General features: G+C 42.0%; 1 protein-coding gene across 1 annotated transcript in view; it reads left to right on the forward strand.

The window, feature by feature from the left end:
• The window catches only part of TDRD15 (tudor domain containing 15), an 81,289-nt gene that overhangs the window by 56,127 nt on the left and 8,844 nt on the right, over positions 1–16,318 (forward strand). The window contains exon 4 of the mRNA XM_073674050.1: positions 9,042–14,706. Coding sequence (XP_073530151.1) covers positions 9,047–14,674 — 5,628 coding nt within the window. The 5' untranslated portion in view covers positions 9,042–9,046 and the 3' untranslated portion in view covers positions 14,675–14,706. The remainder of the gene's footprint in view (positions 1–9,041; positions 14,707–16,318) is intronic.

A 16,318-nucleotide genomic window follows, 5' to 3' on the forward strand; every position in this document is an offset into this window, starting at 1 on the left:
TGTGTAGATATAAAAATGTATATGTGTGTATCTCTCTATTTAGAGATATTTATACATCTTTCTATTTATTTATTTTTACTGCGTTCTACCGTATTTAATAGTGACTTGAAGCTCCGATCGTCTGATCACTTGTGCTACACATAGAAGTGCATCAGCACGGCTATCTAAAATCATGGTTTCTTATGAACACCAGCTACTGCCTGGCTTTCACAGGAGAATAGTCATGACAAGCACGAAGGTTTTCAGCAGACCCCCTGCTGTCATGGCAACCCATCGGCGCCCCGCGATCACGAACACACCGATGGGCGCGTGGAATGACATAACCAACTGCCGGCGTGTATTAAATCCGTTGTCGGATATTGACCGTGGCATTTAACAGGTTAAAGGTACACTGTCGGCACAGAATGACTGTTCAAACTAATTTTCGTCTCTCAAAACTTCATTGTGGAGTCAATCAAAAACAACATCCCACCTGCTTCCTCCAGCTCCACCTTTCCCACTTATTTGATTGACATCTCTGGCTTAATAGAGCCAGAAAAGGGTGGAGCTAGATGGAAAACGAGCAGGTGGGAGGGCTCATTTAAACGATTGGCTCTTCCGCAATGCACCAAGCACCTGTACTTGGTTGGAACAGTCATTCTGTGCTGACAGAGTCCCTTTAACAACCGCGGGCGAAGCGATCATCTGCCGGAAAAGTTACAGGTTTGACGTAAGAGACCGCATCATAGGTAGGGACGGGATATAAGACGTAACTGTACGTCCCATATTGTGAAGGGTTTAAGGGTGGCTACACATTTAGGAGTATTGTTGCATATTTGTCACAGATTTCACTCTCTACGTTGCAAAAGGTTGAAATGCAAAGTGAAAAATCTGCAGAAAGAATGAACATTTGTAAATGAGATTTGTTAAATCTCACTTGCACGACTGGTACTGTGATACGCTGCGGATTTTCTGTGTGCAAATGTTAGAATAGATCAGCGGCATTCGTGCTGCACTAAGGGTCACACTTGAACATTTGCAAAATATGAAACTTGGATATAAATGCTATTTATGAGTTCTGTTCTACTGAAAGAGGACGAGCCGCAAAGGTGTAAAAAAAAAAAATGTATAGAAATGTCAGGGTCTGCCCTGACCAGCATGTGTGACGGACCCCCTCGGATTTGAGGGACTCTAGTGGACTCTGAGTACCACTCACCCTGAGTTCCTGTCTAGTTTTCAACTGGTCATGAAATAAATTAATGAAAGAGTGGTTTAAAAGCATTGTGGCTATGACGGAGGCCTTTCCAGCTTGGCGCCTCTACTCTGGACTTCCGCTCGTGAAAGGGCGGCCTCAACATTAGTGGTTCGCAAGAATGTCTGTAGCACTTTTCCTTACTACCTCTGATTTATAGTGAGGGCATCTTTTGTTAAGGGCTGCGGCCCATCACACTGGATTATAAAGAGGCCAAGACAGGCAATATTGCGCCAAATTCTCAGTCACTACAAGCTGCTACTTTTATCCAGGCAATGCAAAAATAGGGGACCCAACATGGGTGCCAGATCCGCTACCCACTGCAATAATGCCAGAGCCATCTGAGGGATGTTTTTGCTGCAGTAAACGTATCTAACACTACACTGTCCCCATCAGTGAGTATATGGGTGGGTTAAAAGAACCTGGCCATATTAGCCCCTTCACAACTTTTGATGTACTCATGTGTCATAGATGGTAGGCGGTTCCCGACCTTTGACATATGGGTATGTCATGGCGATCGTGCGGGACACAGGAGCTGTACCCGCGTGAAGCTCGGCTTAAGTTAAAGCCGAGACCAGCTGTCTCTTCAGGAGCTGCGCCCGCACCGCCCTGGGCGTTTTTACCCCCTAAATGCGGCAATCAATATTGATCGGAGCATTTAGAAGGCTAGTATAGCTGAAATTGTGAGATAAATTTTGACGGTTTTACCCATTTCACAGTGTGAAAATGTAAAATCTAGGGCTAAAGCAAAATTTTTGTGCTAAAAATGTTTTTCTTCACTGTCCAATGATGTAAAATGGTATGACACACCCATGGTGTCAATATGATCACTGCACCCCTAGATGAATTCATAGAGAGGTGTAGTTTGTAAAATGGGGTCACTTATGGGGGGGTTCTGCTGTTCTGGCACTTTAAGGGCTCTTTCAGTGAGTCATGGCACCCGCAAACCATAACAGTCAAATCTACACTACAATATGGCGCTCCTTCCCTTCTACTTTTCCACTGTGCATGAAAAGTAGTACCCGATGATTGCATTTGATCAGTGTGTGGTCACTTTGATAGGACAAGTCTGAGGTATTCAAAAAAAGCTGGGGTTTACATCCTTGGTCTCTTGGGTGAGGGATTGGGTTTGGCTTCTCCGATTTCATTGGGTATCTTGCATCCTATTCTAAACAAGAAAATGATTAGCGTTCCTCTGGTTACGTCTAGTGATGATGTTTTGTTAACACTTTTGCCGAGTATGCTTTAATACATTAGAGGAATGCTTGTTTCTTTTTCATTCCTCACATATATTAAAGCTGTCGAAACAGTCGCAAATCATGCACACGGGAGTGATTCAAACATATCACCGAGCAGCTGTAAATACTCGGTGCTCGCCCTAGCATACTCGGCAAAAGGGTTAACAAAACATACTCGCACATCACTAGTTACATCTAGTGATGAGCGAGTATGTTTTGCTAACGCTTTCGCCGAGTATGCTCGACCGAGTATTTATAGCATGCTCGGTTTGAATCACTCCCGTGTGCATAATTTGCGACGGTTTGACAGCTTTAATACATGTGAGGAATGTGTAAGAAGCAGACAAACAGTCGCAAATCATGCACACGGGAGTGATTCAAACATAACAGCAGCTGTAACTACTCGGTGCTCGCCCGAGCATACTCGGCAAAAGTGTTAACAAAACATCATCACTAGACGCAAAACATACTCGCTCATCACTAGTTACATCCTGTTGCACCTTCAGTTCTGGAGCTAAGAACAATAAAAAAAAAAAAAAATAACATTATTCGTTTAGAATAAGAAGTGTACCAAAAAGAAACGTAATGCTCAAAAATTGGAGGATTAAATATTCCAGGCCTTACACCTTACATTCTTTTAGGCTGTGTGCCCAAGATTTTTTCTGTGAGTTTTTGACGCAGCGTATTTTCACTGCACCAAAATCCAGCGTCTTACTGTTCCAGCAAAGTGGGAATCAGAAATCTCATGGCCACTGTGCTTTTTTTTTTTTTTTTTTAACTATATATGCTCTTTTTATAAGGAATTAATGTAAAAACAGGAGGATCCATCATGAATGTGAAGAATATTCTAGAATAATCACATGTGCCCTGGTTGTCAGGTGTTATAGAGATCTCCAGGCACAGTGTAATCCGACCCGCAGCTGTAAGAGAGGAGGGAGGGGGGGCTTCAGTAGGAGCGTCTCTGCAGCTGTGAGCTGAGTTGACAGGAAGGACCCCCTGTAGTGATCACTAACGTGCTCTTTTGTTAAGGTACTATATTTCAATACCGAGTTGTGGAAGAACTAGATGTCCCAGCGCTTCACAAAATGGATTTTCTAGCTCAGGGGGAGATAGCGAATGCCAGACGGCATCCCAGCCCAATCTAGCCTGTAGGGATGAGGAGATACATGCCCCAGCCTTTTGGAGACCCCTAGGACCCATGTGTTTGGTCTCCACGCGTAGCTGGGGTCCAGCTGGATCCAATGACTCCAGAACCGGCTCCCTAGGAGCATCCAGTAAGGAATTGTAGCCCATTTTGATTTCGGGAGATGGCAGCAAGCTTAGACCAGGGGGTGGAGAGTTAAGTCCAGCCTGCAGGTCTCCTACCCCTGGGTTTCTCCTGGGTAGCTGATGACATCAATACGTGTGGGAGAAGTCCACCAACCAAGTGAGGGCCCACATCCTCCACATGTGGCCGCCCATTCCCCAAGCCAGGCCTTCCAATTATCTGGTAATTGACTTTAAGTTCTGCTTATACTTGTTGTACCATGCTTTTGTATTTGTAACAGTGAGCCACTGTGTATGTATAACCCTTATGCATATAGTGTATCGTTTAGTGTGCCCCTAAGGCGATTAAATATATAATTTAACCTTGGGCTGCTCTTTTATCTCGATACACGAACCTTGCGTCTGTTGTTCGGTCCAACGAACACACTGCCGGGCTGGTTTCTAGCCTGATAGAAGTCTGTTATATCAAATAGATACTGGTGGCAGCTCTACCTGGCCGACAAGGCTCTGCTTCACTGGAGTAGTGGAAGAGCCTCTCAGCCTGTCAGGGGTGTGAGTGTGGGGCCACGTAAGTGACTGAGTGAACCACCTTTTCTCGCTCCCTGGTGCCTCTCTGTACCCGTGTGGATAGGAGGTGACTGTGTAGAACTGTACAATCTGACCTTGCACATCCTTGAGGGGTGTGTGGATCGTGACGTTGGTGCAAAGGGTAGATCCGTATCACGCGCTCCGTCTGGCATAGAGTAACGTCAGGCGGGTGACGGGGTGTGGATCCGTTACAAGAAGCGGCAACAGAGAGATTCTGCGGGGTCCCCCTGGTGCCGTTTCTTCACAATGAGGATAAAACCTTATGCGTTAGTCATAGGAATAGGGCGTAGTGTATGACTAAAGGGTGTGGTGGATGCCAGAGACGTGTAAGGTTTTATCCTCTTGATGGATCCTCCTGTTTTTAAATGAATTCCTAATAAAAAGATTAATTTTATGGATAGAAGTGCCAGAAAATCCTTTTCTTTGTCAGTTCTACAATAGCTGAGCTTCACCAGCAGGAATTGGCACCCGTTCATCAACTTTCCGGTGTATCCCGAACAATATCCGTGTAGTGAGCTTCTTCATTTATTTATTTGTTTTTTTTTCTACATCCTATAGAATGTTTGTATCATACACTGATAAGTATGGACCTCTGTTTTTTTTCAATGTTCTGTCCTTGTACTTTAAGTGCGAAAATTGGAAATTGGCTTGTTGTGGTATATAGTAATAATTATGATTTAATAAAAAAAAATGCCCACTTCGGTCTGTATTTTAATGCTATGGCAATAGGTTTGTTCCAGTGTGCAGCATAGTCTGTGTCATTTCTTTTAATATTACGCCTTCTGAACAATCTGTTCACTTTAATATTTTAGAGGTGGCGTAAAAGAACGTTTATACCTCATCACATGTTGCCAAAATATAGCTGAGACAAAATTGCATGCAATGGCTTGCAAAAGTATTCACCCCACCCTGGCATTTTTTGGCTTTTGCTAACTCACAACCTGGATTTTCACTGTTTTTTTTGAGGGTTTTCATCAGTTCATATAATGAAAATGCCTACAACTGTGAACATTTGCTTTTCTTTTTATTGTGAAATAAACAACAAATAGTACAAAATAACTGAAAATTTCAGTGTGCATAACTATTCACCCCCCTAAAGTTAGCACTTTGTAGAGCCTCCTTTTGCGGCAATTACAGCTGCAAGTCGCTATGAATAAGTCTCTGAGCTTTCCACATCTTGCCACAGGGATTTTTGGCTATTCCTCAAGGCAAAACTGCCCCAGCTCCTTCAAGTTAGATAATTTTCTCTGGTGAGCAGCAATCTTCAAGTCTGACCACAGATTCTCAGCTTTGACTAGGCCACTCCAAAATATTTGCACGTTCCTCCTTAAACCACTCGAGTGTTGCTTTATCAGTATCTTTTAAGTCATCCTCTAGTTGGAAGGTGAGCCTCTGTCCCAGTCTCAAATCACTGACAAACTGTAACAGGTTTTGCGCTAGAATATCCCTGCATTTTGCACCATCATTTTCCTTGTCCCTGCTGCCCAAAAACATCCCCACAGCATGATGCTGCCACCACCATGTTTCACTGTGGGGGTGGTGTTCTTGAGGTCATGAGCTGTTTGTTTGGCTCCAGACATAGCGTTTACTTTGGTGGCCATCTGATCACAGCACCTTCCTCCATACATTTGGGGAGTCTCCCACATGTCTTTTGGCAAACTCAAAATGAGCCTTACAATTTTTGTGTGTAAGTAAAGGCTTTTTTTCTACCCACCCTTCCAAAAAGACCACCTCACTGGAGTGTACAGCTTATTGTGGTCGTATGGACAGATACTCCAGTCTCTGCTTGGGAACTCTACAGCTCCTTCAGGGTTACCTATGGTCTCTGTGCTGCCTCTCTGATTAATACCCTCCTTTCCCGGGTTGAGAATTCTGGTGCGCTGCCCTCTCTTGACATGTTTGTTGTGGTACCGTGTTTTTTCCATTTGATGATAATGGATTTGATGGTGCTATGGGGGATCATCAGAGATTGGAATGTTTTTTTATAAACCAACCCTGACTTGTTCTTCTCAACAACTTTGTCCCTGACTTGTTTGGAGATCTCCTTGGTCTTCATGGTGGTGTTTGGTTAGTGGTGCCTCTTGCCTAATTGTGTTGCAGCCTCTGTGGCCTTTCAGTAAAGGTAAAGTGTATACACTGACTAACCAACCATGTGACACATAGATTGCACACAGGGGGACGTCCTATCACTAACCATGTGACTTATGAAGATAATTGTTGCAACAGAAATTTTTAGGGTCTTCATAGCAAAAGGGGTTAACACATATGCAGATGATAATTTTTAGTTATTTGATCCTATAAATGTAATTTATGCCTATATTTTTCTCACCTCACTTCACCAACTTAGACTATTTAGTGCTGATGCATCACACACAATTCAGATTTACAAAAATATTTAAACACCGGTTGTAATTAGTGATGAGCGAACGTGCTCTGATGACGTGCTAGCCGAGCATGCTCAGGTGTTATCCAAGTATCTTCGGCGTGCTCTGCTAATATGTTTGACTCCCTGCGGCTGTGGACAGAAGCAACACATGCGGGGATTGCCTAAGAAACAGACCATCTCCGCATGTGTTGCGTCTGTCTATCGGCGTAAAACATGCAGCCGCAGGGAGTCAAACATATTAGCAGAGCACGCTGAAGATACTCTTATAAGACGCGAGCATGCTCAGTTAGCACGTTATCCGAGCACATTCGAACATCACTACTTGTTATGTAATAAAATAGGTAAAAAGCATAGGGGAAAGGGGGTGAATACTTTTTGCAACCCGCTGTAGGCCCATACTGTAGTTTTATATGCCTCCAATATAATGCATATTTTCCAGTTAAAATCCCACGAAAAAAAGACATACTCCAGTGCATTCCCTACTACAAAGAAATTGTACCCTATCCATTCAGTACGATTGATGGACTTGCTAATATCCTTGCAGTTTTTTGACAGGTTATTTCACACTCCATTTTGCATTGAAGATATACTTTGGAAGTATTTCCTGGAGTATAAGGGTATGTTCACACTTGGTGGTTTTCCAGCGGATTTTGTTTTTTTTCGGGCGGGAAAACTGCTGCATTGTAAAGTAGCAGCAAAAGTAAACCTCATGCGCACACACAGCTTTTTTTTTTCCTGACTGAAATTGAGCTCTGCAACTTTTTTGAAAATCTGCAGCATGTCAATTCTTTCAGCATTTTTTCAGCATGTTTTACCCATTGAAAGTAATGAGAAACTGCAAAAAAAAAGTTTTAAAAAAAAACATCGCTTAAAAATATGGGCAACGTTTTTGGTGAATAAAATTTGAACAAATCCCACATGTAATCCTCCTGAAAATGCAGCAAAAAACACAGCAAACTGCTTCTTTTTATACTCTGCGTTTTGACTGCCATGAGTGAAGGTTTTGGCTGCAAAATAAAATGCTGCAAAAAGGCCTTGTGTGAACATATACCCTGAATCCGATAGGTGGCAGCTCTTGGGCAATCATTGCCTATAGCAGGGATGTCAAACGTAAACACACAGAGGACCAAAATGAAAAACTTGGACAAAGTCACGGGCCAACTAGTATACAGTATAATGAACCCCACATAGTCCTCCATACAGAACAATGGACCCCACATAGTCCTCCATACAGAATAATGGGCCCCACATAGTCCTCCATACAGAATAATGGGCCCCACATAGTCCTCTATACAGTATAAAGGGCCCCACATAGTCCTCCATACAGAATAATGGGCCCCACATAGTCCTCCATACAGAATAATGGGCCCCACATAGTCCTCCATACAGAATAATGGGCCCCCCATAGTCCTCCATACAGAATAATGGGCCCTCCATAGTCCTCCATACAGAATAATGGGCCCCCCATAGTCCTCCATACAGAATAATGGGCCCACCATAGTCCTCCATACAGAATAACGGGCCCCCCATAGTCCTCCATACAGTATAATGGGCCCCCCATAGTCCTTTATACAGTATAATGTGGCCCCACATAGTCCTCCATACAGAACAATGGGCCCCACATAGTCCTCCATACAGTATAAAGGGCCCCACATAGTCCTCCATACAGTATAAAGGGCCCCACATAGTCCTCCATACAGTATAAAGGGCCCCACATAGTCCTCCATACAGTATAAAGGGCCCCACATAGTCCTCCATACAGTATAAAGGGCCCCACATAGTCCTCCATACGGTATAAAGGGCCCCCCATAGTCCTCCATACAGAATAATGGGCCCCCCATAGTCCTCCATGCAGAATAATGGGCCCCCCATAGTCCTCCATGCAGAATAATGGGCCCCCCATAGTCCTCCATGCAGAATAATGGGCCCCCCATAGTCCTCCATGCAGAATAATGGGCCCCCCATAGTCCTCCATACGGAATAATGGGCCCCCCATAGTTCTCCATACGGATTAATGGGCCCCCCCCCCATAGTTCTTCATACAGAATAATGGGCCTCCCCATAGTTCTCCATACAGAATAATGGCTCCACATAGGGATGGCAGTTATAGTGCCTCGGGCCAAATAAAACCACCCTGCGGGCCCATGGGCCAGAGTTTGGCACATATGGCCTATAGGTTCCTTTTTAAAAAAAATAAAATGCATGAAATTGTATGCAAATTACATTTTCGTTTATGAAACATACAGCAAGATGCAGTGTAAAACCATCCTTACATGTAAAAAAAAATGTCATCCTACATTTTATTAACTATATATTTTTTTTTATTTTTCAGATGTAATGGACTGTATGTCTTTAACCGAAAGTTGTAACTTGGAAATGGACTTGAAAATCTTAAACATCAGTTTCCAGTCTGGAGATGTTCTGATAAAATTTCAAGGAACATATCTATCTGATTCCGAGTTTGACTACCATATCCTACAGAACGAAATACAGCGCGTCACAAAAACCACAGAGGACATTGATATCGGGCAGTTCTGCTTGGTACAAGATAAACCTTTTGGAACGTGGCACAGAGGAAAAATTTTAGATAAAGTCAATCAGAAATCTGAAGTTGCGCTAATAGATCAAGGCAATGTCATCAAAGTTCCCTCTTCACAAATTGCTTCTACTACCGGTGAATTGTTTATTCTCCCCCCTAAAGTGGTCAATGGGATCATTTCTAATTTACTTCCACTTGTGGAGAAGTGGCCCCCAAGAGCTGTAAATTATTTTTCATCCTTGGTCGGTCAACAGCTTCACGGAAATGTGAAAACCTTCTTGCCCCATCAAGTTATTCTTTTAGAAATACCAAAAGTCATAAGCCATGCCATCGAGCTCTGTTTAGCAAAGTATGTTGATTCTGAGACTTTTTGCCTTCTTGTGGAGCTCCTACACAAGTTCCCAGCAAATTCTCACTGCAAACAAATGCCAGACTTGCTCCAACAGAAGGAAATCTGTCCCGATGTCACTCCAGACAGCATGCCCAGTTTCCAAAAGCTACTAGATCATCTAAGACCGAAGATTTGTACGAATAGCATGGAAAAAATAAAAATTTCTGCTGCTATAAGCCCAGATCATTTTTTTTGTCACGTTCTGTCATGGGAGATGGAGTTGAGTAAATTGACCGCTTCTATGGGCTGTCATTATGCATCTGCTGTAACAGGAACAAGTTCCTCGCTTGGTAGTTTTGGGATACTCTGTGCTGCCAAGAGGATAGATGGTTCCTGGTATAGAGGAGTTATCCAGAAACTAATCTCGTGTAATGATATGAAGATTTGGTTTATTGATATTGGTAGTAGTGAAATCGTACCAATTACCAATGTGCAGAAGTTGGAATCTGAGTTTTTGTCTTTACCCATGATGACCATCCCATGTGCTTTATTTCGGGACAATGACCATAAAGAAAGTGTTAAAAATGTGCAGCTAGCTCTGTTTAAAGAAGCCCTGATGGGACGAGTTGTTATTGGTCATATAAAGGACTATAGTGAAGAACGTCTATACTACTTATCATTGTACAATGCTGACTTTGAGCTCTCTGCAGACTGTCATTTAACGGATAAGCACGTTCCATCATTCTCTTTGAATCCTTACACGGCCACTGCAGAGCCAGTCATTGAGAACTGTCAAAACATCTCTGTGCCTGAGACCTCTACATCTATAGAGATGGAATACAATGAAAGTGTGTCTTACAAATCGGTCAAAATGGACCTGGAATCTGTCCACGTAGCATATGTTGAATATGTGATAAATCCCTCAAATTTTTGGATTAGAATTGATGAGTGCCAAAAGAACTTTACAGAGATGATGGCTGGGATTGCTGAAAAGTACAATAAATGTGAGCTCATGGAGATGGTATTACAAGATCCTAAACCCGGTCAACTTTGCTGTGCACTTTATGCACTGGATGGACATTATTACCGAGCTGTTGTCACCGAAGTGTTGAGCTCACAAATTTCAGTTTATTTCATTGACTTTGGGAATACAGAGAGCGTTCCTTTCTACGATGTAAAGGTGTTGTTACCACAGTTCAGGGTTTTGCCTGCATTAGCAATGTGCTGCTCTTTAGCATATGCCTGTCCTTTTGATGATGTGTGGGTAAAGACTGCAAATGACTTCTTTAAACAAACCGTGAATGGGAAAGCTCTTCTTTGCCATGTTGTTGCGAAACAAAAGTACAAATATGTCGTCGAAATGCGGCTTTCAGAGAGTTCCAACTCTTCAGATATTGTCACCCTTTTGGTGAAATCTGGATTTGCCGAATTCTGGAAAGTGGATTTAAATTCAAACTCAATAAATTTGCACAGTCAGTTCTCAGACTACAACACTCAACACGAGAAACTTAAAAGAACATTCATTGTCAAAGGTAAAAGAACTATAAATACTAGCAGGCCCATCGGCGAGGAAGCGCTTGTGTCATTGGATTCTTTGACCTTGAAACTCAGACCAGTGGCGCAAAGGTCTTCATTTTGTACACCAGTCAGTGATTTAGTAAGTCCTGGGATTTTCACAATTTATTTTAAGCAGCATATATTCAAACCTGGGGCTGTAATGGATGTAAAAGTTTCTCATGTGGATTCACCGGCTAGTTTCTGGTGTCAAGTGTCGGACAATGCTTCCAAACTCTCGACCTTAATGAAAGATTTGCAGAAATTCTATAGCTGTTCTGACTGCCTATACCAACATGGACAAGTTGCTTGTGTTGCAAAATCCTCCAGCAATGGCAAGTATTATCGAGCAGCCATTGTGAAATACGTTTCAACTTACAAATGTGTGGTTATTTTCATTGACTACGGGAATACCGAAAAGTTGTTGATTTCTGAGCTCCGTGAGATTAAACCACAGTTTCTTGAATTGGAAGGCCAGGCTTTTCGATGCTCTTTGAGTGAAGTGTTTTCACCTCCATCTGTCCCCTTCGAATGGTCTGTTAATGCGTGTGAAGATTTTAAAAGCCTTGTTCAGTCTACTCCTGTCGTGATGAAATGCACCATTGTCGCCTTGTTCAGTAGCGGTTCAGAGGATCTGTGTAACGCAGTAAACTTGGAAACCTGTTTTGGCAATCCAAACAAAATATTGACCGACAAGGGTCATCTGGTTCTAAGAAAAAACGTTCGGAGTCTCCATTTGCATTCATATTGCTATTCCAGTTTTGACCTTGAAGTAGGAAGTAGAGAAGATGTATATGTGAGTTTTATTTACAATACTGGAAGATTTTACTGCCATCTTTTAAAAAATGAGAAGATCTTCGACACATTGATGAAGACAGTAGTTAAGCTAGGTAAGAAGCTAAAACCAGCTACAAAACCTACTGAGCTCTGCCTTGTTAAGCATGACGAAGATGGCAATTTTTATAGGGTATTGTCATGCCCCGTGAAATCCTCATCTCTGTTCTTGGCTTTTTTTGTTGATTTTGGAGATAGCCAAATGGTGAAAAATAGTGAACTGCTTCCTATCCCTGAAGATGCTGGTGATATTTTATTTCAGCCAATGCAAGCTATTCCCTGCTATCTGGCTGGCATGAAAGAATCTCCTCTCACGATAGAGGCCAAAGCCTGGTTTGAAGAGCAATCTATTGATCGACTTTTAAATGCAGTTGTAGTAGCTAGAAACAATGAAGGACAACTGGAACTGGAATTATATAGTGAAAATATCTCCATAAACCAAGAAATTAAAAAAATTCAAAGTAAATCTATTGTGAGTAAGGAAAAACTGACTGTTTGTGAAGACTCTAACACTATTAAAAATCAGCATGAGTCAGATAGTCATGACTCTTTGCCTAGAAGTACATTGCATAAAAAGTCAGATTCGGTGCATATTACAAAGTCAATAGACCTACTCAATGACAAGAGTATTTCCTGCAGCCCAAAGCTTGTAAAGTCTGTTGACCTTCCACGATTATTTCTAGAGGCAGATACTACCTGTCTTGTTTATGCTTCCCATGTAGACAGTCCTTCTAGTTTTTTCGTGCAACTTGCCAAACAAGAAGTTGAGATTTTTCAGCTTGTGGAAGAGCTCAATAAAATGTCATTCCAAGTCATTAATGAAAGAGATCTTCAGAAGGATCTTGTAGTCGTTGCTCAATATCCAGATGATGAGGCGTACTATCGAGCAGAAATTAAAGACGTTCTTCAAGACCGTTTCTGTGTTGAGTTTATTGATTATGGTAACAAAGCAAATGTGGATTCTTCATGTATTTTCATTCTTCCCGAAAAATTCTTAACTATACCTAGGTTAAGCATTCCTGCTTTTCTCACTGGCATTCAAAAGCTTCAGGGCCATGCTGAGTGGAGTGACAATGTTACAGAATTGTTTTCTGAGAAAGTTAAGAGTGAACCATTCTCTTGCAAGTTTATGTGCAAACATGACCCTCAGTGGGAAATCGATATCATTTTAGAAGGGCGGTCCCTTTCAGAAACACTCATTCAAAGCTTTCAATGTTCTTCCAAACCACCTGCTGCAATTACCAAGGACTGTCTTCTGAAATCTGATTTTGGTTATTTTAACATCTCAAATGAAAGTGCTGTAGAGGAAGCCATTGTTGATGAAAATATTAACGTACCTAGAACCAAAACATTGAAGCCTGGTCTGGTAGAAAAAGTTAAAAACATTTCTCTTTCAGAATCTGGAACACTTTTTGTCACCTTGGCCAATTTTTCTGAGGAGTCCAAATTAAATTCACAAATTTCTGCCACCATCGAGCAGTTTGGCAACCGACTTTCCGTTAAGGAGATAAAAGAAGGAATGGTTTGTTTGGCAAAATCTGAAAAGATGCAAGTTTGGCTCCGTGCCTCTATTGAAAAACTCATGCCAAGAGAAATGAGGATGATGGTGTCTTTTGTTGACCACGGTGCCAGTGAAATTCTAAGTGTGCACAATGCCAAAAAACTCTCTTTGGAGGCACTTTCGATTCCTAAGCGAACAATTGTTTGTAAATGGACCGGGACTGAAGAAATTGGTCAAAATGTGTTCGCTGCACATTTAGAGTCCATTTTGCAAAAGGAAATTAGGATAATATTTCTTGAATTTTTGGAGTGTATGAATGCATGGAAAGTGGAAATATTAGTTGATGGTCTTCTACTATTGCAATATCTTCAAAGCTTGGCTGATATAAATGTTGATAAAACAAACTCTCACTCAGAGGTCGGTATTTCATCATGCCAGATTCCGAGGAATCATCTAAAATCATTAGAAGTTTGTCCCGGGTTCATTACTTCATTTAATTCCCCCTCTAGTTTTTTTGTACAGCTGACGGACTCTGTTTATATGATGGATACTTTGTCGCAGTTGATGCAAATACAAGATGAACTTACCCCAATAGCTGGAGATTCGTTAAAACCAGGATCTTCATGTGTTGTACGGTCATTTGACGAACAAGAATGGTGTAGGGCAGAAATAATGAGCATTAACATGAACTTTATTTTATTGTATCTACTTGACTATGGAGTTGACAAAATTATTCCATACTCTGACTACAAAGAACTGAAAATGATTCCCACAAAACTTTCTTGCTTCCCAGCACTAACCTACCATTGCTCTTTACATGGCGTGATGCCAGATGCCGGAAACAGTTGGTCCAAAGACGCCATTAACTATTGTATTAGTTTTGTCGAAAACCATGACTTGATGATTTTGCCTATTAAAAATCTTGGGAAGAACTTGGAGGAAGTATCCGTGTATGGTCAAGGAAGTCTGGCCATAAATTTAGTTAAAAAAGGTCTTGCTAAGGAGGTAGACGTCGGAGGCAAATCAGAAATGATATATCATTTCCCTACGCTTTCCTCAGATACTAATCCGAATTTAGAAAACATTGGTTACAGAGGACCTTCTCCATGCAAAAATACATTGTACGCTTCTAAACCAAATGTACATGAAGAGTCAAGACAGGATTGTAAGGCTGGATTTCCACTTCATCAAAACTGTGTTCAGTAAGGTTACTGATCGCCTTTCCCCAAATAGTATTTGTAAGTATATCGAAAAAATTACACAGCCTATGTTCTATCTATAGTAAGCCGTTTCTTTCTTTTTTTTTTTTTTCTTTCTTCAATTTAAAGCATTTTGTTTAAAAGCGTTGTCTTTAAAGAGGTGATTATCAGAATAAATGCCCCTTTCTTTTATCACAGTCACTCATCTAAGCAGTTTATTGTATCTGGTGCAGCAGCTTCGCCCATTTAGGACCTATTCTAAGTAATGTTAGTTTTAGACTTTTTTTTTTTTTTTTTTTTTTTTTTCTATCCTGGTGAAATGTATATGGCACTAAATTAGGGGTTGTTCAAATTGGTTATAGGAAGTTTTGCCCCCATCAGTTCGCCCCCAGGTACATTTCTCCCCTATCATTTCGCCCCCAGGAAGATTTGCCCCCGGACGTTTCGCGGGGCGATATGTGCGGGGGCAAAACATCCTGGGGGCCAAATGCTGGGGACGAAATGTACCCGGGGGCGAAACATCCAATTCCCGTTCAAATCAGCCAAAAGTATGTTTGAAGACCACAATTATTATTTTTTTAAACCTACCGCTTTTCCATACTTCTAAATAAGAACATTTTCTCTAGCCATTATATCTCTTGTATCCTGCATTTTCACCAGTTTTCCCCTTTGCAGATTCTCTCCTAAATCACAGTTGATGCTGAGCTGGAATTCATACTATTTATTCCCTAGTTAGCACGCAAAGAAAAACAGCAGAGACCTAGTAAATGTTGATGTGAATTTAACTCTGGAGTGAGGTAAAAGACTTTACCTCACTGAGGTAAAAGCTCCACACAGTCTTTGTCAGTTACTGCTTGTTTCCTCTCTCTGCTCCTGCCCTTCTCTCTGCTGAGAAGCTAGAAATGCATCTTCACGCCTCAATGCACTTCCAGTCACAACTGCAAAACTTTCTTGTTACTGGAACCGTACTTTGGTGTCATAAAAGAATTGACTAGCTTGTCTTTTAACCTCTTCTCGACATGCGCCGTACATGAGTGGCACATGTTGTCTCCCCCTTTGATGCGGGTTCTGGTGCTGAGCCCGCATCTTTCCCAGCACATGACAGCTGTTGTGATCAGCTGTCATGTGCCCCTAAACAACCGCAGGTGGAATCGTGATCCACCGACGGCTGTTAACAAGTTAAATGCCGCTGTCAATCTCCGACAGCGGCATTTAACATAGCCGCGCCGAAAGCGCGTCACAAACCATGCCCATTGTTGCTCCCGTCACATGATCGCGGGTCACCGATGGGTTGGCATGACATCCTGGTGTCTGCAGGAGACCCCTGTGTGGTTGTCATAGCCAATCTGCTATGAGCACCGCCTAGCGGTCGGAGTTCATAGCAGATGGGCACTTTTGTTACACATAGCAGGGCTGAAGCCCTGTTATGTGTAACACAGGCAATCAAACGGTCACAGCATCGAGGCTTCCATGGAGACTATTGAAGCAATCATTTGGAATGTGTTGATGGCCTTTAAAAGGGTTTTCCGGGCATTGTAGGAAATACTAAAAGTGTGTAATATACGCATTGTTAGGATTACACTCTGAAAGTTCAAGAGGTTGTCATGCGTTTGGTCATGTGACAAGCCCTTAAACTGTCCGAGTGAAATCC

This window comes from Phyllobates terribilis, unplaced genomic scaffold, assembly GCF_046119375.1.
Source record: "Phyllobates terribilis strain yellow unplaced genomic scaffold, ASM4611937v1 Scaffold_3__8_contigs__length_932513732, whole genome shotgun sequence".
In the NCBI taxonomy this organism is placed as follows: Eukaryota; Metazoa; Chordata; class Amphibia; order Anura; family Dendrobatidae; genus Phyllobates; species Phyllobates terribilis.